This window comes from Synchiropus splendidus, chromosome 1, assembly GCF_027744825.2.
Source record: "Synchiropus splendidus isolate RoL2022-P1 chromosome 1, RoL_Sspl_1.0, whole genome shotgun sequence".
NCBI classification, from domain to species: domain Eukaryota; kingdom Metazoa; phylum Chordata; class Actinopteri; order Syngnathiformes; family Callionymidae; genus Synchiropus; species Synchiropus splendidus.
This window is the reverse complement of record NC_071334.1, coordinates 65,117,853-65,142,744: the sequence shown is the minus strand read 5'-3', so window position 1 is coordinate 65,142,744 and position 24,892 is coordinate 65,117,853. Positions and strand designations below refer to the sequence as shown.

General features: G+C 41.2%; 1 protein-coding gene across 3 annotated transcripts in view; it reads right to left on the bottom strand.

Moving 5' to 3' along the window:
• Positions 1-24,892, bottom strand: part of LOC128763484 (E3 ubiquitin-protein ligase Midline-1-like) — a 48,158-nt gene that overhangs the window by 12,128 nt on the left and 11,138 nt on the right. Inside the window, exons 1-4 of one of the 3 annotated variants that reach the window (XM_053872286.1) lie at positions 21,735-21,959; positions 12,205-13,001; positions 5,232-5,327; positions 1,249-1,356 (exon numbers count right to left, since the gene is read on the bottom strand). In XM_053872286.1, the coding sequence (XP_053728261.1) occupies positions 1,249-1,356; positions 5,232-5,327; positions 12,205-12,933 (933 nt within the window). In that variant the 5' untranslated portion in view covers positions 12,934-13,001; positions 21,735-21,959. Of the gene's footprint in view, positions 1-1,248; positions 1,357-5,231; positions 5,328-5,485; positions 6,107-12,204; positions 13,002-21,734; positions 21,960-24,892 lie in introns of those variants that run through there. The other 2 variants (XM_053872295.1, XM_053872304.1) reach the window with 2 other exon arrangements.

Here is a 24,892-nt window from a genome sequence, read left to right as displayed (position 1 = left end):
GACACTGTTTCATGAAACCTCCTCAACCCTTCGATTCTGTGTCATGAAGCCTGCTAACTTTGATGGCAACCGTGTGAAGCCTGTGAGTTTTGTCTCATAAGACAGAGGAATGCGCTGATTCACCTCCTAATACCCCCAACATGACAGATCCTCAGCTCAATCTTTCCATTTTGTTCAGAAGGATCACAGCCACAAATGAGATTTAGACTGGAAAATCTTGCAAGAAATTCTGTTTCATTGTCAGCGTCACACAAACTGTTATGTCAAAATTTGAATCATCCAAAGAAATACTCTCAGAGCATTTTGAAATTAATGTTCCTCATTGAACTTGAATATTGTATATGACGATGCATTACATTTCACAACACAGAAATCAGTTGCCGTTTCAATAGTTCAAGGAGTTGGGAGACTACATGAAAAACAGTCTTCTAAATAGTGTGCCAAAATAATGTAGATTAGCCATGTATTTTAGGGCAGAACCCAGGACAGCATCCTTTAGATCTGTCTGGAGCGATTTTTTTAGTTGCGTTTTTTCTAAATTATTCATCTTCCACCACTAATTCCCTCATGGGGATCGGCAAAGCTGAAGACTATCCTGGGTACTGTGGGGAAACACTGGACAGGTCGCCGGCCTATCACCAGTCACTGGACAAAAGAATTGTGGAGACAAATTGACTTAGATCCATCAAATTCTGGGTTACTGGTGTACCACCGCACTGCTGCTGGAACCCTGACACTTTGCGAAATATTAACACTGATAAAAGCAAAAGGTTTGGTGAAGCGGTTGGAGAAAAAGAAGGAAGTGGAAAACAATGAGGTTTCATGAAGCAGACCTCCATTTCAGAGCTCAGAAGACGCCGCTTGGTTCAAACATGTTATCAGGTTTCATTCAAATGGCGATGATGAACATGGAGCCTCTTGACCCCATTACTAGTCTTACCCTCTGATCATTTTCACAAGTATATTTGACAGGTCAATGAGGTCAACTTAATGAAGTTTGGTGAGGTTTCATGAAACAGTGTCCTCATTCTCACAATCCACTAGATGGCACTGTCTACTCCATAATATTTGGCTTTGAACAATCCATGAATCCTCACATCAATCTAAAACCAAGAGCGCCACCTGAGCTCTAAAAATGAGAGCAATGCTTCATGAAACTTCACTAACCCATCACAGATACTGGTGAATCATGATATAAAAGAGAAAGTGAAATATTTCACACCCATCCCAAGTCAAACCAGCACTCACCTTGCCCTCCTTGATCTTGCTGCCAATGATCTGCCTCCTCTGCTGAATGATCTCAATAAGAAGATCGCACTCATCCATGAGTTTCCCCTCCTGGCGGGAAGCATTAACCTGAGAAATGTTTGAAAGTGTTTCAAAATAAAAATGTGCACATTTGTTATTCATTAGCATTTCTTAGATCTACACCTCGACCCTCTCTTGAATCCACTGTATATCTAAACATAATTTGATGTCTCACCCCCTCTCGAAAGTGCCACTGAGAGGTTGCAGGTCCAGATGTGCAGATGTGCAGATTGTGTCTGTGAATATTATTGCTCAGGATGGTCCAGATGGCGTTGCCTCGCAGCCTACTGCCATCAGTGAATGACTTTAGGTGTGAGTGGGAGCTGAGAAAGCGTAACGTGAGGATAGTAAGATCCATGCAGAGCCATGTCCTCTTGCCTGTTGTTTTATTTTTATCTTTTATTTACATTTTTTGGCTGATACCTGTATCTATACCTACCTGTAGACACTGAGAGCGTTTGCACCAACCATGCTGTTAAAGCTTTAGAATATACTTAAGAGTGTTGATGGGGCTCCATGTCTGCATCAAATGCATTTCTATATTACTTACCATTATTTTAACTTCAGCAACCTTTATGTAATCTGTTATTGTACAACTTGCATTTTGTCATGTCCTATCCATTCACTAATAGAGTAGTAGCATTTACAGTATTGAATTGCATTGCTCTTTTGATCCGTTATTTTGTCATCTTCAAGTTAAACTTAACAGTGAAGTGTTCCTGAGAAAATAACTGAAATCCAGCTCAAAGTAAATAATAGTCATATTTTTGATAAAGCACAGTGGTACCTCGGTTCTCGACCACAATCTGTTCCAGACGGCCATTCGAGACACGATCTGTTCGAAATCTGAATCAATTTTCTACGTGTGTGGCCGCTGCATGTGGGAGGGGTTGCCGAGTGAGTGACGTCTCTCCAGAAGTGAAGAGGTGCCCGGTGCGTGTCCAGCTCTGAATGTGCGCTTCTGTGCAGTTTGGCTGTGACAAAGTCATAAACCAAGTCACGCTCTGTCCCAGACTCGCCTCATCCCTGTCCCAGCTCCAGCCCACAACAGGACATCAAACCCTGGAGTGAGCGCTCCAGCCTCGGAATTTTCTTCAATATGAAGAAAAAAAAGAGTCATGTCTGCATACAGAGGCTGCGTTATACACAATAACAAAGCGCGTCATGGGTCAGCTGATCGGTCCATGCGCGTTATGTTTTTTCCAGCTTTTTTCGGGGGCGTTCAAGTTCTGGATTTTCGTTCGAAATCAGAAGCAAAAAAATCTCTGTTTTGTTCGAAGTCCGGGACGTTCGAAAACCGAGGTTCCACTGAACACCAAAATCACACCGTTCCATTTTCATCTCAGCAAAGTTGAATAACTATGCATTTTTAATCTCTAAAAATGTTTTTAGAACAAAAAATAAATCACTCTAGTCAGGGCAGAGTCTTGTTCTGAACTAAATTGTAATAGTTATTATCAGGAGGGAAAGAACCAAGCGCTGGCGTTGATGACATCCACACCACAGGAATTTCATATCTCTACAGAATTTAGGTCACTTTGCATTTTGAAGTCACACCGCAGCAGCCTGGAAAAACTTTCAGCCCAATTAGAGAATTTAAAATGTGTCAACTAATACTATATTTTATACTTAGTGTTCCTTGTGCTATGCAGAGAGAAAACCTTCAGGAGACCAGATTTATGAAGCATTATTTGTTCACCAGCTGCAATCTTCTGTAGGAGGCTTACTTCTGGATCATTTGTCTCCAGTAAGAATGCTTCTTTACGGAGCCTCAGTGAAAGAGCTGATGCTGTCTCTGGACTTTCCTTTCTTAGAGTGTATCAGGATGATGAGAAAATTCAAGTGTAAGTAAAGAATCAGAATGTAGAAGGAAGTGAAATGGCGGGCGAGTTGCCTGGCCAAAGAGCAAGCTGCAGTTAGTGATCATGTGGAAAGATGTGAAGCCTCTAATGACTGTAGGCAGAGCCCTCTGGAGCATGTGATCGGTATGACAGATTGCAATGTGGGTGGATGATTCACTTAACCACTCGCACAGACACAGCCAAAAACACAAACTAACAAACGCGCATGCAAGCGCGCCCAGAGAAATGCGACCAAAATAATCTTCGCAATATCTTATTTTTAAAGGATAACATGTACTGAGATATTGCCAAATATTCCTACTCTCCTCAAGTTGCTGGTTTATTTTAGGATACTGAATCGATACAAAGCTGTTCCATCGTATCCATGTGGTCGCTTTGAAAAGCTTAAATTGACCTTAGGTTAGATTGAGGAACACATACTGCCATTATTAAACTAGTTACTTGTTTATTCACAGTGGATACTCAAAATGGATGGTGATGTTTCTGGTGAACTTTTTGAATTTAGTCCGGCTTGACAAGAGCTCAGTCAATACTCTGCAATGATTCATTACTGGCTAATATGCTGCGAATACACATGAATAAGCAATGAAAGAGTTTATTCATGGTAACATATGTGCCCTCATCTAAAGTGCAACCGAGGTTTTCGGATGTTTCGGACATGAAATGAATAAGCTGAATATAGCAAATTAGTTAAATATTTTGGGTAAATGTTGAACAGGTCATACTCGCAGTATTTTAAAGCACTTGGACGATGACTTATTGTGGCAAGTTGATCGAACTCCCAACTCCAAATGTTGATGTTTTAGTACTGTGACTTCTCCTGGCTGACCTGTTCTTTTTTTCTGTTCTTGTCTTGTCATAGATAGATTTCTTACAATTCAATGTTTTATTGACCTTCATCCATTCTGAGTATGGTTGAATTTTTTATCCTTTCCCTGTGGTTATTTTTTTGTTTTGATAATTCATTATTCAAATGTTGGCCACAGTTCACTTCTCAGAGCACCCGTAGCGTGCCACAGACGCAGAAAAAACAGCTTTGAAATAAATAAATAAATAAAAAGCCAGTGGACAAATGTGGTTGCAGCGCTTAAGTAAAAACAAAATCCTCTTTTCTGGTGGTTCACGGTCCTGCCAGGCCAAGAACCCATGTTTCTGAGCGACATGTCAATAGCTTTGGACCCTGTGTGCGTGTGTTTTTTTTCTTAAAGCCTCTTAGAGGACCAGTGTCACATGAATAGAAGCACAGGATGCCGCATGGCATTGCTGAATTGAAGACCATTACCTTGTCAAAAAGGCAATGTTTTCATTATTGACAACAGCGATCAAGCATTGACTTTATGACTATGACTTGATATAAACCATGAATATACAATAACTGATGCAGTCACAGATCCTTGACTTGCAGAATGTCAAGAGTTGTGAGTCAATAAATACATGAGGAGCTCAGATGACTGGTGACAAGTTTAAAGTGATTTCAAAAGTTACGTTTTAGCAGGGTTAATCCTTTCTCGATAAAGCCAGCTCACACTATATATATATTGGAGGAGGATGTTGTGATGAATCCACAGAGAGAGATTAAATCATTGGGGCTGAAAAACATCTCAAGAAGATTATACTGAGTCATGTGAATTGCTTCGGCTGAAAACTGAGGAAAAGCAAAACACTGTTTAATGAAGTGTGAAACACATTTGCAATGACCAGATGGGACACTCCAGATACTCACACATCAACGCCTTGACTCAAAGTAGTCCATCTAACTATCACATTTAGAGGAAATGACTCAGCCAAAGCTACATTTTCCAAATGCAGAGAAATTATTCCTGACAAGTTATATAATGTTAGCCACAGGTTAGAGGTGTATGCAGACTTTCTTTGGAACAATTGAGTGAAGTAACAAAACAATGAAAGTACTGTTCTCTGTGCAATGCTGTTGCTTATTCTGGCGACTAGAAAGAGCTATAAAAAGTGTCATTTGCAGGGTCAAAAACAAAGGAAATATGTGGAAGTAACAGACAGAAAAACCTTACAGACAAGTTGTATATGCTTCCGTGGAGCACTCACCTCGACATGTTGACAGGTCTGGATCAATTTTCCCATCAGTGACTCCAGCTCATTGTTCCTCTTGATCAAGTTGCTCAGGTTTGAATCCAGAGATTGCTGCAATGAAAGCAGAATAGAATGAAGAAGAATCACCAACACTCTGACACTCAGGCAGGCAACAGCTCAAAACAAAGTTGGACAATCGTAACTCAACCAGCTCCAGTTGTCAGTCAAGAAACAAGTGGGTTCATGGAAAATGTCTTTAAAATCATTACCTCGAAGTGCGGGTGATACCCCTCGTCCCGGTACTGCCGCCTCATCCTGCCCCGTTTCTGTCTCTGCTGATCCTAAGCTAGAGGAGGATTTGACTGGGACAGCCACTCCGCTGAGCACCAAGCCATGCACAAACCCAGCCAGGCGGCAAATTAGGCATCAAAAGCTCTCCCCTATGAGGGCGTGCAGCGCTCTCAGCTAGCAAACCGGCAAACAGGTGACAGTGCGTCGCTCCTCCCAGCTTTTCCTTCTTCCCTCCCTATTGCCCTCCTACTTTCTCTGGATTTTTCTCTTTCCCCCGTTGCTAGCTTCTTCACCTCCTCGCCATCATGTCATTGCCAAACGGACCACGCTTAAGAGGCTCTGACTCTCTGGTGAACATAAGTTTTCCCTCCAAAAATAACCCACTGACACAATCACTCCTAACACGTCTTCATTGTCCTGAAGATATTCTCTCATGTCAGCCACAGATTGCTGCCCTTTAATCCCCAGTGCAACACTGATAGATAGAAGGGCTTGTGTGTCTACGTGCAGATGCACGTGTTTCATGAAAGCACCGGGGGCTTAATGGATGGCCTTAATACGGTGCTGACATACAAAAGCAAAAGAGACATAAAGGTCTACATTGAATGGAAACCAGAATGATGCCACTGATAGTGAAAAGCATGGAGCTAAAAATATCGTGCCATCAACAAGGCATTGAGTGTTCGACATGAGATGCTGAAATGACATCCTTTTCTTGGATCACCACAACCTGTTCTTTAAAGTTTGTTTGATGAGTCTTGTTAATTTAGTGTGAGTCATACATCTTTCTTGTCACACAAGGTTACAAAAGTGGATCCCATTATTGGAGTGGCTTTATGTTACAGTGCCTGGCAACTAGTAATGGGCTGGTGAGGCTTCAAGAGTTAGAAGGTTCTCCGCTCAACTTTGAAAATGCGTGAAAATAGTGTTGACCTAACAGTTCAAGTCCAAAAATTTTAGCTCCTCATCTAGTGGGCTCTGAAAATGAGCACACTATTTCATGAATCCTCACCATTGTCTGTGCCTGTTGGTGCTCTTCAATCGCTTAGTTATCTACAAGCAATGATCAGAAGTGATGTTTTGAGGAGGTTTCGTGATGCAGCATCCTAATTTTGCAGTGGCCTCTAGATGGCGATGTTCGAGTCTTTAGCTTTGTACAACTATTTCAATAAAATATTTTATAATTTTGGACTCCACCAACGTTCTGAAAATTAGGACAGTCTTCCTTGGTCTATCAACCAGTCATTAGAATTTAAACATTCAGAAATCAAAAGTGTGGTTTTGAAACTGTCAGCAAAAACATCTTCAGCTGTCTCACTCCAGTATAAACAACCAACGCTTTGAAAACTGACAAACTGTTTACGCAACAGGCAGCTAGATTTGCACACAATACTGTTTATGCTCTGCAGAACACAGGTTGAATTTATTTCTCACATTAGTTGCCTGACTGTTTGACAAGTATATTTCAAGCTGGAGGTAGTGGAACAGACCTTAGCTGATACCTTGTGTCATGTAAGTATCCAGACGACAGACATGTTTGGAAACCATGAACAATTTGAAATGAAAATACATTCGATGTAACTCATTATGTATGTTCCGTGGCATCGAGTTCCTCATTCCACTTTGCTGCGAAATTGTGCGTGATTATGTACAGTACATGTGTTCATGCATAATTGTATACAGGTTAATGTGATTCACTTTTGAATGTTTGAATTAATGAATGCTTTTAGCCAGAGGACAGACACATTGCTAACTGATATCATGCACGAAGAAGGGAAGTGGGAAGGAAGTGTTTATGCAAATCTGTTCTCTTGAGTGTTTTCAGTCGTTTTCTTATCTATGAAGTCTGTTAATCGCCGTTGGAGGGTTATAGCTACGGCTCCTACAGCGAGAGCCTTATTCAAGTCACCTTTTTTGTCTCAACGTTAAGAAGAACATTTAAAAATCATGACCATCGCGGCAGTCAGGCCTTTTGTCTTAAGTCAAATTTGGTAGGAATTACCCCATACTTCTAGTGATCTCAACTTTACCCTGAAGTCCTCCATTTTTGTCACATTTTTTATGTCCTGGTACGGTATATAAGAAAAGAGTGCCTGAATATGTCAACAAACAAAAGTGAGATAGTGACACGTTTTGCCGTCTGGGTCAAAGTCAAAATCTTTAACGCCATCCTGCTGGGTAGTAAACTGAACCAAGCTATTGGGGAAAGTGCTCTTTTGAATGGCACGTCTGAATGTTTTTATTATATACTTTATATTAACCGGAGATTTGATTATTTAAATTTAAATTATATATCATAAACTCATCACAGTGATATGATCAAAGTCATCTCAGTTGTGCTGGTTTAAGCAGTAACATCTTAACCCCCAGCAAACAGAATTTCACTTTAGGACCCAGCAATGTTAAAACAGCGTGGGTTAAAAAGAAGAAAAAAAAAAAAAAATTGGTATTTTGAGGAAAGTTTGATTGTTCTGTCTGTTCATGTTTAGATAAACAGACGGTGACTGCAGATTACTGTGAATGCCAGATCAAATCTAAACAGGATATGACATCATAAATGAAAATTGCAGCCAAAAACAGAGCCATAATAACTGGAAACGAATAACCAACGACTCACATGTGAGACAAATCAAGTGAGTTCAACACGCGTTCATCTTGAGTTTGACCAAACTAAAGGTTAATAACTTTGTTTTTATCTTTGAGAATAGCTAAGTCGCAGCCTGGTGTCGCAGTCTAGAATAAACCTGAAAGCGCGGGATTAAATAATGCAGGTTACAAGTGACTTCACTTAACTCTAATTTATTTATTCTCGTCACCGTGTGATTCTGCTCCTGTGTGGACACCACCGCCGAGCAAATATATCCTGACAACACCATTAACCTCATCTACGATTAGGCTTATGTAACGCAAACCGTTAATGTGATGTTGTTTTGAGCCTTTGAGCAAGAAAACACTTGTCAGTTTTCATTTCTATTCCTGAAACGTGTCACTGTTAGAAAAGGATTTAGCTCATGATGGAGGACAATGACCAGAGTTTGCCAGTATGACTTTGAACATGATGTCAAGCACTTTTATTTATGGAGTGAGTTGCCCAGCCAAGGTCAGGCCACAATTTGGACAACGTTGAAAAAAGGATTTTTGCTCAACTGACTGGATCAGACCAGACTTACATAAAATTAAAGCAAGTGTTACGGAAGGATGGTGCAACCACTTATGGAGAAGATGTTCAGGGAATCCATTTATGTGGAATTAAAACTCCTGATAAGGAGACAGATGATACAAGGGAAATGAGCATATTTGCTTGTGTGTGATACCTTTTATTCGTAAATGAACCAATAAAATCCATTCTTTACATTTTGAGAGCACAGATTCAACGTAGATCACTATGAGCTTGGTGAGTCCCCTTCATTGCACCGTCATAACAAGAAACTTGGCTTAAACCTTAGCAGTGTTTTTCTATGAATCTGCATTCCTCTGTTTAGCCACAGATTATCAGACAGGCTGTTTGTGTTTTGGTTGGTGAATTTTCTCTAAAAAAATGAAAAAAATGTATTTATGATTTCCATTCAGATTATGAAAAATGCATGCTTTTATAGTTTTGCAAAATTGCTAATGTGTTATTGCTTGGAAGAGTAGCATGCCAGAGATTGTATCGATTGTAGAATCAAAATAAATAAAGATTTCATACATATCGAGAGAGAGAGAGAGACAACATAGCTGTCAAAATGGCTGATTCCCATTTTCAAAGCTTGCACTTTTTATGCTGTTCACAATCATCAACTCATTTCATATTCCAGGATTCCAGAGGGTCATGCTTCATGCTGGAATTGAATGAGATAATTGGAGCAGTTCTCCACTGCAGTGGAAGTGTCGGTGTGATAAGAAGCACAAGGTTATTGTGAAACGCTCAGCCATTTTCTGAGATAAGTTTAGTCGTCTGAGGAAATGTATCTAACGGACAACTGCAAATGGTTTTCAAAAAGATGGAGAATAAAAAAAAAGGACCATAAGAGGCACTGAAAAGATGCTTCCATGTGTGCTTTTATGTCATAAGTTTGTGCGTGTATTTGATCCATATGTATAAAGGAATGACGCACGGTTGTAAACAGCCTTTATTGCATTTTTTTTTTTTTTTTCAGTTTTCGTCTGAGGGTGTTTGAGCTGCCCTTCATCATGAAAAGTTTACCACTCCCTTGAATCATTTAAGGGCACAGCCAGCAGCTTCTCGGAGATCTGACCTGTTTTGGTCTTAATTCAATTATTGACTTCACTTGGTTTGTGAGGTTTCAGAATGGATTCATTTTAGTTCAATGCAGTGAGGAATACTGATTTGATATGAGTAACTTGAGTTAGACAACAAAGTAAACCCTCGTCGAAAACGGTATGTTGGTTTAAAATCCATCTTGTTGTTCTTGTAAAAGAAAAAAAAAAGGAGTTACATGCACATTCATAAGAATTTCATAAGAATGCTCCTGTCAATGTAAAGACAAGCAAAGCCTTCTATGGATTTTAATATATTGAGGATTTGTCACCAGACGTGGACTGAATTGAAAAATGAAGAAACAGAAAGAACAAATATGATTTGCTTTTCTTTTATACCGCACGATGACTCTGTATTTTACACCTCCCCAGAGCCTGAAACATTGCAAGAGAATGTTTCTGCGAACCGTACAATGTCACGTGACAAGAACTTGTGATGTGACTCATTTATTTGATGAGCAAACGTGACCCCATCGACCTTTGCTCCTGTCAGACTCGGGTTGTTATCCATCCAGGCGTGCTCTGTCCTTGACTCTGGGCAGATGCTGTGCAGTCATTTTTGTTCAATGAAGCTGACAAATGTCCAACTGACTGGCTATTAAATTCAATGGGGTTAAATTCAAAGTGACTCTCACATATGCAGCAGCTCAATAATTAACCATTATTTAATAATTTAATTTGACATACTTTTGTAGATTGAATAATAATAATAATAATAATAATAATAATAATAATAATAATAATAATAATAATAATAATAATAATAATGTTAGATTTCATAGTCAAAAGGTAAAAATGGACAATAATTCCTCGTGCACTGAACCACTTCACAGCATGCACAGGAGGAAGCAGACGTTAAATAAGCGAATGACTGCGAGAAACAGCGTCTCAAAAAGATTGTACTTAGAGAATAATAATGCTACAGTAAGGAAGACCGAATGAATGAAAACACGATTTAAAGGCCTCACAGCGAACAATGAAAATGTAAACACACTGGTATAATTTAAAGGTGTTATGGTTCACGGTCTCGAACCAGGCTGTTTTGGTTCAGTGCCTCTGGTCCGAGGACTCGCGGCAGTCAAGTGCTGTGAATACGTGTTCCTGCACGATCCGCAAAGCAGAGTCCACTGGACGTTGATGATGCAGAGTGATAGTAGTCTGTGTCGAGACTTCGAAGAAAGGTGATTTTGTGAAGCAAAAACCCATAAAAGCGTTACTGAAACTAATCGGGTGATGAATGACTTTTAAGTTTAAGAGCTATGCTCATATAAAAATACCTTATTTAAAGACGAAGCTTGAGATTAAACAGCTAAACCTGTGTGGTTTTGTAAATCGAATGTCACGGGTTTTCAGGTCTCTGACTGCCCACATATTGCTTCCAGACCTACGACTGACTCAACAGCAGAAGCCAAGTCCAGCACCTAAACTGGTCCAATAGTTCCGCTCCATTCTTCACACCTCCACCCAACTGCTGCCTATTAACCCGCCAGTGTTCTCAAAACGCTGCGGCCCATCAGTAATGGCACTTCAGATATTCCCAGTGAGTCTGTCTCCGTGTAAATCCATGTCACGCTGGCGTGGTGCAGCAATTATGCAAATTCTTTAATTACTGTTCGGTGAAATCAAATCATCAGGAGATGATAGGATCTGATCTGATACTGAAGTGAGATGAGAGGGTTTTCTCTGCCTCCCAGGATAATAAAATTAAAGTAGTGAATCTGTTTTTTTTAAGGTCACACTTTATTAAGCATGAATTACATTTCAATTAGAATGAGGAGGGATATAGGAGTGAATTATTTCACACTTTGAAACTTGGCTGTCCGCGGAGGTACAGCTTACTGTCATGGTTCTGCTTTTATTTTGGTCACGTGAGTCCTGTTTTGCTTTCTCCCTCCTTCCTTCCTGTTCCTGTGGCACACGGCTGGAGAAAATCAACCCTTGATCACCCATGTATATGAACACCTGAACTCCAGCAACGTGTCGACCCCTTTTGTTCCAGTGATTTAGGTTTGTTTCCTCTATTTGTTTCTCCCGGTTCAGTGATGCTTTCTGTTGTGGTTTTCTTGTTGGTAATGATTAAAATATTGTGTTTGACTCGCTTCTGCCTCCTGTGACTTTCACCACTGCACTTGGGTCCCGCTCCACGTCTTGAACCATAACACTTACTCAGAAAAACTGCCTCCCGAGAATGACTGGGCCGACGTCACAGCCTTATAAATTGCATTAACAGCCAGCCTTTTGCATCAGTTGTGGCCAAGAAAATGGTCATAGTACGTTTTGAAGGCATCAGAAGACAGCTGCTGTTAACGTATAGAAGTTTAAGTGAATAAATGTACGCTGCACTGGTCATTTAGTTCAACCATTATCAGCTAATAAACGTCGTCACTTCATAACTTCTTCTGTGTCTAACAACAACAAATGAGGATCATCTGCTTACCCGCAATTTTTCATAGCGATCACTGAGGGCCGCCACCTGGTGGTCCTTATGTCTTCCCACCAGTTTGCACAGGGAGCAGATCAGCTGGTCGTCGGTAACGCAGTACATGTTGACCTTCTCCTCCTCGTGTTCCAGACACTGGAGCCCTCTGAGGTGAGAGTCAGGCATCGGCTCAATGAGCCGGTGACCTGTGAATGGCTTCTTGTTTGGATGTGTTGCCCGTAAACACTCTTCACAGTACGACACCTCACATGTTACGCACGTCTTGACAGCGTCTTGAGGTGGATCCTGTTCACAGAACTGACACTGGACTGGTTCGGGCGGTGTACCAGGGTTTGACATGGCGGCACTGAGGGGAACAAGTGCCAAACGGTTGTTCCCTTCCTCTCCGGGGGAATTGGGCCCGCTGTGGGGCGGCGCTGGCAATGGCAGCGGCAGTGGCAGCCCGGCTGAAGAGGAGGCCCTTTGGACTCTATCGATGATATTCTGCAGGGTCACGTTTCTCTTAAGTCCCTCAAGTCCTCGCTCTGGACTCAAGGATATGACATAGCGGCAGGTGGGACACTGAAAGGCACCGATGCTGTGGACAGATTCGTTGTTGGCGCAGTGGGAGACAAGTATGCGGTGAGCACAACCGAAGCACAAGCTGTGGGCGCAGGGGAGCAGCAGTGGGTCTTCGAAGAGCTCCAGGCAGATTGGGCAGGTCAGTTCTGACTCCAGAGTGTCCATCCTGCTCAGAGAAGGCCAGGCGGGACCGGGCAGAGTGTCAGCGAAATCCAGGAGAGCCACTCAGCTGTCTGTCGTTCAGAGATGAAGGGAGAAGCAAAGAGAGAGAGAGAGATTTGAAATTAGACAGAAGAAAACCTCAAACAATATAAACATCTTCAAGACACTCTCCACTCGTGTTTCACATACATTATATACATAAAAACATTTTATTTTAATCCTACATAGTGAATCAAACTCTTAGCGGAGATAAAAGGAGCTACATTATGTGAGTAAACAGACAGGAAATGATACTCAAAATTGTGTCAAATTATGTAAGTGAATCAATATTGAGCGAGAGAGTTCAGAACATCTATTGGGTAACAAGTGTATTTATACTATACATAACTGCTGAAGCTCTTGTAGTTCACTTCAGTGAGGAGTTATAAATAGAGATGGAGAGAGGAAGTCCTCAATGTAAACAAGAAGTGTTCCTGCTGTCATGGCTGTGAGAGGCTCAAGTGACTCTCATATAGTGCTGCGACTTGAGAGTCAATACTTTCAGTCTTCACTAGGGGGCAACACAACGCTGGAGTTGAGTACTGTGCAGCTGCTGCATGAGAGCAAGTTGATCGATTCTATCCTCTATTTGGTCAAATGTGACTCATTTGTTTGGCTAGATTTCTCCACCCAAAGGGTTTGTCTTCATTTGATTTATTTATTCAATTATTATTTTATCAAGTCATGATAAATTTGTCAAGACAGTCTTCTCCAAAATCTCCAATGAGCAGCTTGAACTGTCAAACCTGAAATGAAAGTATTATAAATTATCACCAAACGGCAATCTCAGTGCAGATTTTGGTTGCTCAAGAGTCTTCCTTTGCACTCAAAAAAATAAGTTATTTCTGGATACGACACCTCTGAAACCGATGAATGACTCTTAAAATCCATAACAGACAATCATCTTTTTCACTATACTGCATCAAAGTCAAATTCATTTGATACGTAGCATTTTATTTGGAGTTATGCAAAGTGCCAACTACAAGTATCTACATGCTATCAGATTCCTTTATTCAAACATTTTACCCCATTTTTATGTTGTGCCTGCCTAACTCCATGCAGACTACAACTCCAGAAATGAGCAGGTTATTTAAACATTAAGAAAAACATCAACTTTGAGGGCTGTTTCCGGTTTATATCCAGACATGCTCCCACCATTAGTCTGAGCAACCCCCTTGAATCATTCATCCACTTTCGGCCCAAGGAGGTTGTGCCTCCTCCTTCCACTTGTAGTTTAAGCTGCTAAAACTTTAATAGAAGCTCTTTCTCTCCCCAGTTTCATGAGTCTGATGCGGAGGAAAGAGAGACGGTTACTGTAGCGGCACTGCATAATACATGCACTTATCTCCGTGATGATAAACCCGTGTTTGCGGATGAAGACGTTGCTATGCCAGTTTATGCCCAAGTTTTGAATTGATGATTTCAGTCTGACAGATGCGACAGATGAAATCGCTAACAAATCACAGACGCACACACTTTGTGAGGGGGCGGGGTGCATTTGGTGACTTGACATGAGTGGCTGTGGCAGACCACGGAGCAGAGCTGGGAAGTAGGTCATCCCTGTTGACCTGGCTTGAATAATCAGCATACACTCCTCTTATGCTTGTGTGTTCTGTGTGCGGAAGAAGTGTTCCAATTATTGACACACAGTCAGCAAAACCGAGTGAGAGGATGAAAGTGTGATGTATGGAATGTGTGTTTGACGTACTGTATGTCTGTGGGGTTGTGTGTGTGCGGGAGTATGAGGTGCAATATGGGTCAAAAGCGTCATGCCGGATGCGATTCGACAGCTAAAACATTAAATTTAAAATACATTCAGCTTCTTGGGTTGAGCGCCTGCTACTCGCTACATGAATTAAGACATTTAAGATGGTTAAAAATTGTAGACTAAAAATGACAAAAAATCATTTTCCAATTACATTAGTTAGACAAAACTTCAATATTTGAGGAAAACATGATCATATCACAGTAAGATTTATAGGGGAAAAGTTGAGTAACTTGAAAATATAAATGTTTTGCTCAATCCGTACAAAAATTTTCAAGTGTAATTTAAATTAAAAATGATTTATGTCAATTCTATTAAATTACAGCTATATTTTCCTCCATACTATCTGCTTTTTTTTTTACAACCTTTGCAGACTTTTAAGGATCTCTCGACTGCTTATGGGATTTCAAGGGAAAAAAAAAACCCCTAATCTTCTTTTCATGGCAGCAGATACCCCACTGTTAAGAGATTAACCCGCAACCACAGCAACACATGGTGAACAAGTTGTCCTCGCAGGACACGCTCCCATGCCACAGTGCCGAATCTGGTTCGATTGTAGTCTTATTATTTTAACTCATTAATAAAATGTGGTTTATCTAACAAGTTGACTGGTTAAAGTGAGAGGTTAAAATGTGGTGGTTAAAATGTTTGAGCAATAAGTATTTGAAATACAGTAAGAACATAAAATGCCTTAGTGCTTAAAAGTATCAGATGCAAAAGTTATTTAATATTCTTTCATGAAGAACCACAACATGTTCAACAACAACTTGCAAATATTTTCTTAATCTGTGAAATCTTTAAAGCGAGTTTTAAAGCATGGCTGTTTGGGCCTTGACCCACTAGAATCTACTTCAGAATCTACTTGACTTAATTTACAGATTGTCTCTCTTATATAGGGACAAGTTTATTCCATTCACTGTGCAATAATAATTGTTATAACTGTGCAATGTCAAACTCAGAATCTAGCAGCCCAGAAGTTGCCATGAAAATAGGTTTGTTATTTTTGGCGAGGCTTTGACCGTCACCTCCTGTTGTGTTGACTCACACATGCTCATTGGGGCAGATGATGAAAAATGTAGGGATGAACTTGCTCCAAGCTACGGCGGTCCAAGGAACGCCACTTCAGTGGAACCTCAGACGTCGTGTTCCACATTCAAAGCTCCAATGTTTCCCTGTCTATCCAAAAATCTAAGTGGCTTTTCAGTTACACCTCTCTTGTCAGGAGAAAATCAGCGCTGGCAAACACCCACACGGACACGCACACATGCCCACTGCCTTTGTCTGATGCGAGACACCATGCCACGTTGATCCCTAATCCGCTTCCCACCACACTCGCTGTGACCAATCGCACTCTTTTATGTGGTGAAGTGGTCAGTCACAGCTAAAGTGATTGGCTGATTACTGTCTGGCTCACAGAGTCTATTTGTGATTATGATAAAGGGTGGCATTTGCGATTGTGTGTGTGCGTCCGTGTGTCTTGCTTTTGTGACCCAGATTATGTGTGGAGATGTTTTTGAAATTAAACATGCTCTATGGGAGCAGGAGATTATAGCGGAGCAAACACATGTCACTGGGGGAATGAATAATGCACTCTTACATCGCTTGTTGTAGTTCCAATGAAGTATTTTTCAGGGGAACAGTTCACTGCCAGTTTTTAACTCTGCCAAGAGGTTTAAACAGCTCTCCTGGACCAAATTCTCTGAAAGAATGTTAGGGAGGGGCTGTGGTTGCCAAGTCAGGACCTGGAATGTTACAACACATGCTCCAATAAATGTCTTAGCATTTACAGCTGGAATTGTGTGACCCTCTGGTGTGGCCAGCGCCGGTCACCAGAGTCAACCACTTTCCTCCCCTTTGTGACCATGTCTTATTTACTCTCTAATAGACTTCGAATTAACTTTAACACCCCCAACCCCTGTGCTCAAGATGTCTCTTCCAGGCATCAGTGTTTCCTGAAAATACGTGCTTCAGCGCCTCTCGTCCCCCTGAATTAAAAGTAATTAAATACTGTCGGAGGCACTCCACGCCAAATTATCACAGATTGGATCATTTTCAACATGAAAACCTCCTTAGAGATTGCATGAGGTAATCTGGCTCCTGGTGTTTATGTATGAGCTGATCATTTTGGGAATGTTTCCAAGCCGTGCATCAGCCACAGCAAGGAAACATGCGTTACGTTCAATGGGTCTTTTGTTGAGAGTAAACAGCTGCCCTCACCCCTCTTTAGTTTTCAAACTAACAAGTCAACAAAAAACAGTCAACAACCTCTGTGAAGAGGTTTCCATCACAAGTCAACAGAAAGCTCCTGCACCATCTCATGGAACCCTTCAGTATTATTATCTCCAACAGTCCAAGCGACTCACTAAAACTCATGCAGGTTTTTTTTCTGCAACTTTCAGCAACATCCAGAACAGCCTATGGGGACTTTCAGTTGGCAACACTCGCCAGAATATCTGCCAAAATACCAAGCATTTCCCCATGGAAACTTTAGGAACCAAGCCCGCACAAATAACCTTCAAGTCAAACCTCCCAACGTGTGACTTTGACACAACTGATCGAAGCACAAGTTCATCAGTTTAAAAAAAATCCCGGGCTAAAGGGGGTTCTGTGAAAGGTAATCTTGGGTGCAGACCAGTGTGAAATATTGAATCATAGTTTTGCTTGTCATTGACATAATGTGTGTTGTAGGATGGTATGTCATTCCAACGGAGTAAAATTGTTCCCCACCCATGTGACGATCCAAACATGTTCCAAATGTGCCTCAATCAAAAAGCGAAGGCATCAACATGCAGCACTGATCTCGACGTTGCTATGGGATGCAAAAGTCCACTAGAAAATGGTCTCCATTTGATGGCTTTGGAGTGAGAATGTAAGGTATTTGAAGCTGGGGAGATGTGATGATCGAGTTGGAAGCACAAGGTGCAAGAAGTAGAGGACGGTTCAGGTTCATGGTTGTGGTATATGAGGACTGAAGTGAGGGAGGATGATCAAGATCGGTCAGGGTGGTAGAGGCCCGTGTCAGGAAATGTGATGTTTCTGTTCTGTGAGGCGCTGCACCTTCGTCCTGTCAAAGCTCCACCTAATATTTTGTCCAATCTATCCGCAAATTCCACCACTGCTTTCTATCTTTCAATATACGCGATATGATGTTGAAGTGAAGTCATGTGTGACACCAACGCTTACATTTGCCCACAAATATTGCTGCTCCATAAATTCAAATTCCACTTATTTAAATGTATATTAGACAGCACTAAAAAGCGGAACTCACTAGTGCAGTGCACCGCACCCAAACACTGTACGAGGTGAATGTAAACAAACATGGCCGACCGCCAGATCCATCTCACTCAATGCTATTTCACACACTCTACTCCCCGACTCTGTCCAACATGCGGTTTTAACTAGCTGTATTATGGAGCTCCTGGACAACTCCGGTCACACACACACACACACAAATATTCCCCACCTTTACTCCGTCATACAAACATCCATCAATTTCCAATGAGATTTTAAAGATTTTTTACTGTATTTTTTTTTGCATATACAGCATATTTGGTTAAAATCTTTGCAGCCTGAAGCTTTTTACAGGTGTAAAAGTGACAGTAGTTTGTTTGTTTATCCACGACCACGAATGAATGCGACTTTCACTTCAATTTAAAAAAAAGTTTTTAGCCTCAACAATCAATATGAACGTCAGTGAAAGCCGGTAGGAATTTCAGGCAGGTTCACCACAAGTCAAGAGTGGACAGAGAGGACACCAACGTTTACCTTGTATCATTTCTGCCGCCGTCGTCAAAACAAGCGCTTTGGAATGTGTTGATAATTAAAAGTGAAGTTGGCGATTCTGACACAGCAGAGCAAAAGGAGACCAGCCCTGAAGTGTGTTTACGCCAAATCAAGGCAAGAATGTTATCACAAGAGCATGATATTACTGAGCTCTGAAGACAAACATTCCAAAATGATGTGACTCTTTAACATCTGCAGACCTGATGCAGGATGAGCAAATCCCACACTGCAGATCAAATAGCAAAAACATATCAATTAAACTTGCGGTTTGCAGAGAAAAGACTCAAACAATGGTTTAACTTCAATGAAATCAATGTTTCTCTGGTCATGAATGCATCCTTTAAGGATGACTCTTCCATCTTCAGTCTATCAGTCATGCATGACGTGGCTTTTGAGGCAAAGTGTATACTTTGACTCAGCAGAAAGGACTTCATTATTTTGTAGATGAAACAAGTTAAAAATGTACTTTCAGGAATAAAGTGGATCCATAAAATATGAATAAAAAGCAGAGATGTTTTTATGAGCTCGCAAAAAAGAAGCAGTTACTGTTCAACAAAACTCCACAATCTCTTTTAATCGTTACTTTTGAACCGGGCATGTCTGTGTTAAGGCCTGTAGGCCACCTGTGGCCCAAGATATAATTATACGTGACCCTGCTGCTTAAGTTCATGGCGTATAATTAATGACCCGCCAGTAAAACACACTCCCGCCACTCGTGAGAGTCCCATAATGCAGTCCACTAGTTGAAACCCTTTCGATCTTGATGTCATCTTTCGATGAATATTGATCTGAATTTGAAAAATATTGCGTTTGACAGGTCTGACTTGCATGACGGCCATGTTTGACAAGGCTATGTCGACAATATTTGTTCACTTAACCCTGTGTAACAGGAGATTTTGCAGTGCTTTGAACACTTGTGAGTCTTTTGTGAAGTATGTCGGGGGCGGGGGGGAAAAAGAAGTTTTGGAAGTCAGCGAAACCCTGCAATTACAGCACAGGGAACTTTGAGGCTGCTGACAAGTGCTCACCTAAAAAGCAAAAAAAAGAAAACCCTCGTCCTCTCCACATGACTGAACAAGCTGCCAAGTAACCACGTTAACCATTGTGCTCATCATTACCGACGTTTCCAGGGAGACGTGACCCTCATCATTCGCAGTTAATGATTAGCAAACACATTTTTCAATGGCGATTGATGCTTTGAAACAGAAGGATGGTGCTCTTCTCTTTTATCAGTGTGTTGGTGTGTCAATTTGCAGCTTCGCCTCGGGCGTGTGATGTGACTGAGCAATGTTTTAAAGGTGAATTAAACTCTTAAGTGCTTGAACTCTGAATGGAAATCATTTGCCATTTTCATTCAAATTCCAGAGTGAGTTTTCTGGAGCTATGAGGCGTCTCAAACTAACCAATTCCATTTGACAAACACGTCAGAGGAAACAGGAAGAGCGATGACAACAATGCAGTTGAGGCTATATTGGTCGTGACAACAAAACCAGGCAGGTTTTCTAATAGCTTTCCTGCTAATCTTCTTTGTCAAAGAAGATTTCATGAGTTAGGAAGGAAAACAGACAGCTACATCGAGCTGCTACCACAGGCGCGTGCTTGCAATTTCATATGGGGCGAAGCAGAAACACGCTCATTACTAATCGGACTCTTATCCTTTCCAAAACGGGCTTAATTTGATCTTCAAAGCACCCGGACTCGCCCACTTCCGATGCTTGGAGCGAAACTGCTAATTGCTATCCAAACAAATGAAAAAAAAAAAGAATTAGTCAGGGTTTGAAACAGCCAGCTAAGTCAACACAGGAGCATCTGAGAAGGCCTGATTTAAACCTGGTCATGCCTGTGAAACTGAGTGACACATGCTTCCCAAATCATTGCAGAAGTTGACACCAACACCTTGAAGCACTGCCATATTTCTTCAGTGACTTGGCGCGGACACGTATGCTAAATATTTAAATGGCTCTTGAAGTAATCATGGGTGCCAGCTGCTGAGGCCGTGGTTTTGTTGAACTGATACTGGCTCGGAATTATGATGGCAACGCTTTAGAAGCAGTTTGGATCCTGAGGACTGAGCTTAGCAAAGTCATTTGGAAGTTATCGTCATAAAACCCGCTTGCCATCGACATGTGCACCACTGTGTATATTAAAACATGACATTGGCACTGTGATTTCAATTGCACAGCAAGTCTTTATAACTATCAAGTTGATTTTATAGGTTACTCTTTCAATAAACAAACACCTGAAAATCCCTTCAGTTGCAAGTGTTGCCTGTGAGGTCCAAGGCTGAGGAACCATCAACCATCAAGATATCAACATGACTATAAAATAGTTTAAGACTCATCAGTTAATATCCCACATCTGTAGCCCAAACATTTTTGCATGGTCCTCTGCCAAGGCAGCTGAAACGTTGACTTCTTCCATCCCTGCGACCCTCCAGCAGGTGAGGAGCGGGCCCTCAAAGCCTTTTGCAGCCAGCTGTCACACACATGCTTCAGCACACATGAAACCCACGCAGAGAAGCACGCCTGCCTCCTCACTCTGGCCCTGCTGTGAAATGGAATAAACCGACCTCTGAATGTGTCGGTGCCTCACGCGGGAACAGATGAAAGGGCCTTGACCTTTGCTGTACGTCAACAGTGGAACACAGTTTTCAAATGGTCCAGTCTAGTTGCCCAAATAATGTTCATAAACTCAAAGGGTAGTTACACGTCCTTCATGCACTTAAGCTCCCTAACATGGAGCATCCCCTCCAGGCTACGTCTACTGCCCTAATGTGATTCCAGCGGCATCAAACTTGTAGTTTTTTGTCGTCTTTCGGTAACAAGGTCACAGACACTCACTCGGTTTTAAATTAATACTCTTGCTTTTGTAACTTTTAAGGCAAATATATGAGTGACCCACTTGGAACACGACTTATTTTAATTAATTTAATTTATTTATATATATATTTTTTTTTATAACTGGGACACAGAATGGTCTGCTACAGTCATTTGTTGGCTCCAAAACCCCACAGCTCTGTCATTATCATTCCAGTAATGCTGGCACCCGATGCGTCCCCTCCTCATTACCCCTGAGAACCAACTCCAAACTAAATATCTTGCCAGTGGAATTCCCCAGAAGTACTGATTCAACAATTCCAGAACACACAAAAATAACTCTTCCTCCTATCCCGACCGGCTAAGTACAAGAAACAACTCCTGCACGTCTGTCCTCTTACCTTCCACATGATTAAAATCCCATCATCCACAAACAAAGTAAGAAAGAGAAGAAGAGGCGATGACAGGGACAGAAAGCTGCTTTTTCTCGGGGCTATGGCTCTCCTTCCTCTTAAGGACGCAGCAGCAGCGAGCAAAGAAGTTCGGATCCAGTGAGGATGTGGATGCGTCTCTGTGGCTATGTCATCACCTCTCAAGACATGTTTCCTCCCCTGCCTGTGTAAGCCTTTCCATTCTGACCCAGCACAGAGAAAAAGAGAGAGCAAGAGAAAGTCAAGCTCCGCCCAGTTCTCTGTCTCCCCTCCTCCCCTCTGCTAACCCGCCCTCGCTGCTTCGCTTGTATTTAAATCTGCCAGTGGGCAGCCCTGACTCTTTGTGGGCCAATCGCTTGAGACCTGTCGGCGGAGCTAGTGAGCACGAGCTGTGTGAGCGTTACAAGAGTGCTTGTCACCTCACACTTATGTACAGTGTCGCATTACTGCCAAAGAAACCCCCGGAAATACAGTGAAACTAATAGGTAACATCCATTATGTGTGTGTACCGTGCAACAATCCTAGGGTTAAAGCCAAAATTATGGACTTTGTCCACGAATTTGTCCATCATCACTGGTGTATTGTTGGATGCTGAGCTGTTGGAGATGCGCCTTATATAACAACACGATGAACACGTTTCTTTCTACCTCTAGAGTCTGTCTATCTCTGAACATTTGAGACGACCGTGTTAGTTTGGGCTGCCTTCTTTACGTTCGTGTGTGCCAGTCAGTGGAACTACATCTGTTTTCAACACGACTGAACACCACCTGTTTTTTTTTTCTTAAGTATCTGTGAACGAAAGCTGCTTAAATTAATCTCTGAGATGCAAGACAGTCATTAAACCACCCACATAAAGAAATGCAGTCCTGCCATGACTTCACTCTTTGAGCAAAAGCTGCCAGCAGCATTCTCCCTGTACTCCTCTTTTTTTATGATTCACTTTTAATCTCCGGATTTGAGCTGGAAACACAAGAGGTTAAGGCTTTAATCAAAGCCAGATATATTTTTGACATCCCTCTGATATACACGATTATTCTGAGATTCCATCAAAAGACCCGACCAGGTCAACTCAAACATCCTTGATCCATCCTCTTAAGTTGGGTTTGTTATGGAACTCTTTGCAGATTCGTACCTGGTCCGTCATGGTCCAAGACTGTTTTCTGAGTTTATGATTCTTTCATCTGTGGGGGACGACTCCTTCTTATCTTTAGGAGAATCACCAGGCGCCCATCTGAGCATGACCTTTGACCCTTGACCCTGCTTTCTTTGGGAATGGTTCTTGACCTTTATCATGATCATGGCTGAGAGCATGAGCTCTGGAGGAAAGGGTGCCTCCAGGGTGTTGTTGCAGTCCATGTTGCTCTCCACCATTCTTGAAAGACATTATTGAAATCCTAGAAATGATGAGTCACCTATGGCAATGGAAATGAATTGGTTTGAATGCAATTTTGTTGCCACAAAAAAAACACATTTTACTTGCAGGAAAACAAAAAAATAAAAAATACAACAAATTTGATATAGCTAGAAAACTGTCTTATCGAAGGGAGACCTGACCAATGCAGGGTAAGTAGATATGTCTGAATCACAGTCCAAGCAACACTGGCTGGTAGTGACGGGTTGATGGAACAGTCTCCTAATTTTCCACACTTAGTCTGTTGCCCAATTGGCTTCAAAGTTACATGAGGTTCTGTTGAAATACTGCAGGCTAAGATTATACAGCTGACAGTGCCATCTAGTGGCCTCTAAAATTCAGACACAGTTTCATGAAACCTCATCAACTCTATTACTGGCAAGAGAAATACACATGAAAGCAGTCAAGATGGTCAAATGGAAAAAAATCATCATGGAACCAGTAGAACAATATGTGAATAAACATACAAAATAGGTGGTGCAGTTGCACATTTGAAATGGTTTCACATTCTGGTGTCTGTTGTCTTGACTCCACATAAAGTATTGTCAACTGGGCAATAGATCATGCAAGCCAACTGGAGGGGAGGTGGAAAAAAATACATAACTTTGGATTATTCAAAACCTTTGTTGTCATGAAACTTAAAAATTTTACTAAACTGGACGAGGCTTGTAAATTCAATCTTTTCAAATGAAAACCGATTTTGATCATGGAACTATTGCGTTGCAAAACAACCCTACTAGTTCACTGGTAATGCTGGAGTTGAGCATAACAAGTTCATTTGATTTTATCATTAACTCCTTAAAACAACCAGCTGAAAGCAGAGAACACGTCCTTTTCAGTGGATAAATGGGTCACAGTGAGCTGTCTGCTCTGAACTGGAAGGCATGTGTGGTTTGCATTTGGCTTTATTTCGAGTCAGTCTGGGATCAGCTGAGGTGAGGCTCCTGCTAAAGAATGTTCTTTTGGGCAGAAATATGAGGAAATTTCCAAACTTGGTCAGCGTTTGGAAAACCGAAAACCTTCCAAATACTTCTCTCACCAAAAATATAAAGTAAAAAAAATAGACAGAGAGAAAACTCCCATCAAAGTCTATAATAAAATACCCAGCCTACTGCAGAATGAAGCAATTTCTACAAAATCTTTTTGGTGTGCATTTAAAAAAAATGTTATTTAGTAGTTTAAACTCCAATAAGAATTAAGTTGTAAAATAATATTGTCGGCTGCATTGTCTTTCGCCACTGAACACACAAATCTTTGTGTGCATGCTGCACTGTAGAGGAGCTCAGTCATATTTAAAAGTTTCAGTACTTGCTAATCTCTCAAACTAATCTCTCTATCGCCGACTATTTGCACCCTCAATGCCCAAAACTTTCAAGCCAGTCAGACGATGCTATTTCTATGACCGACCATTTAATCCTCATAAAAAGGCCCTGAACAAGCTTTGAATGTTTTGATAAAAATATGTACTTAACATTTGACTGATTGAAAATGCCAAAACAAAATATTCTCTTATCACCTTTTACTTTTTTTAGCAGTATATTAACACTACATTTTCAATTTAAATTGTTTTTCTGTCATTGTTTAGTGTATGTATATATATATATATATATATATATATATATATGTGTGTATACTCACAAGATTGCGTGGGCTGCATATTTAAAAGTTCCAATCCTTTTTACGCCTGTCCACAGATTAGCAGACCCTCTGTTAATCC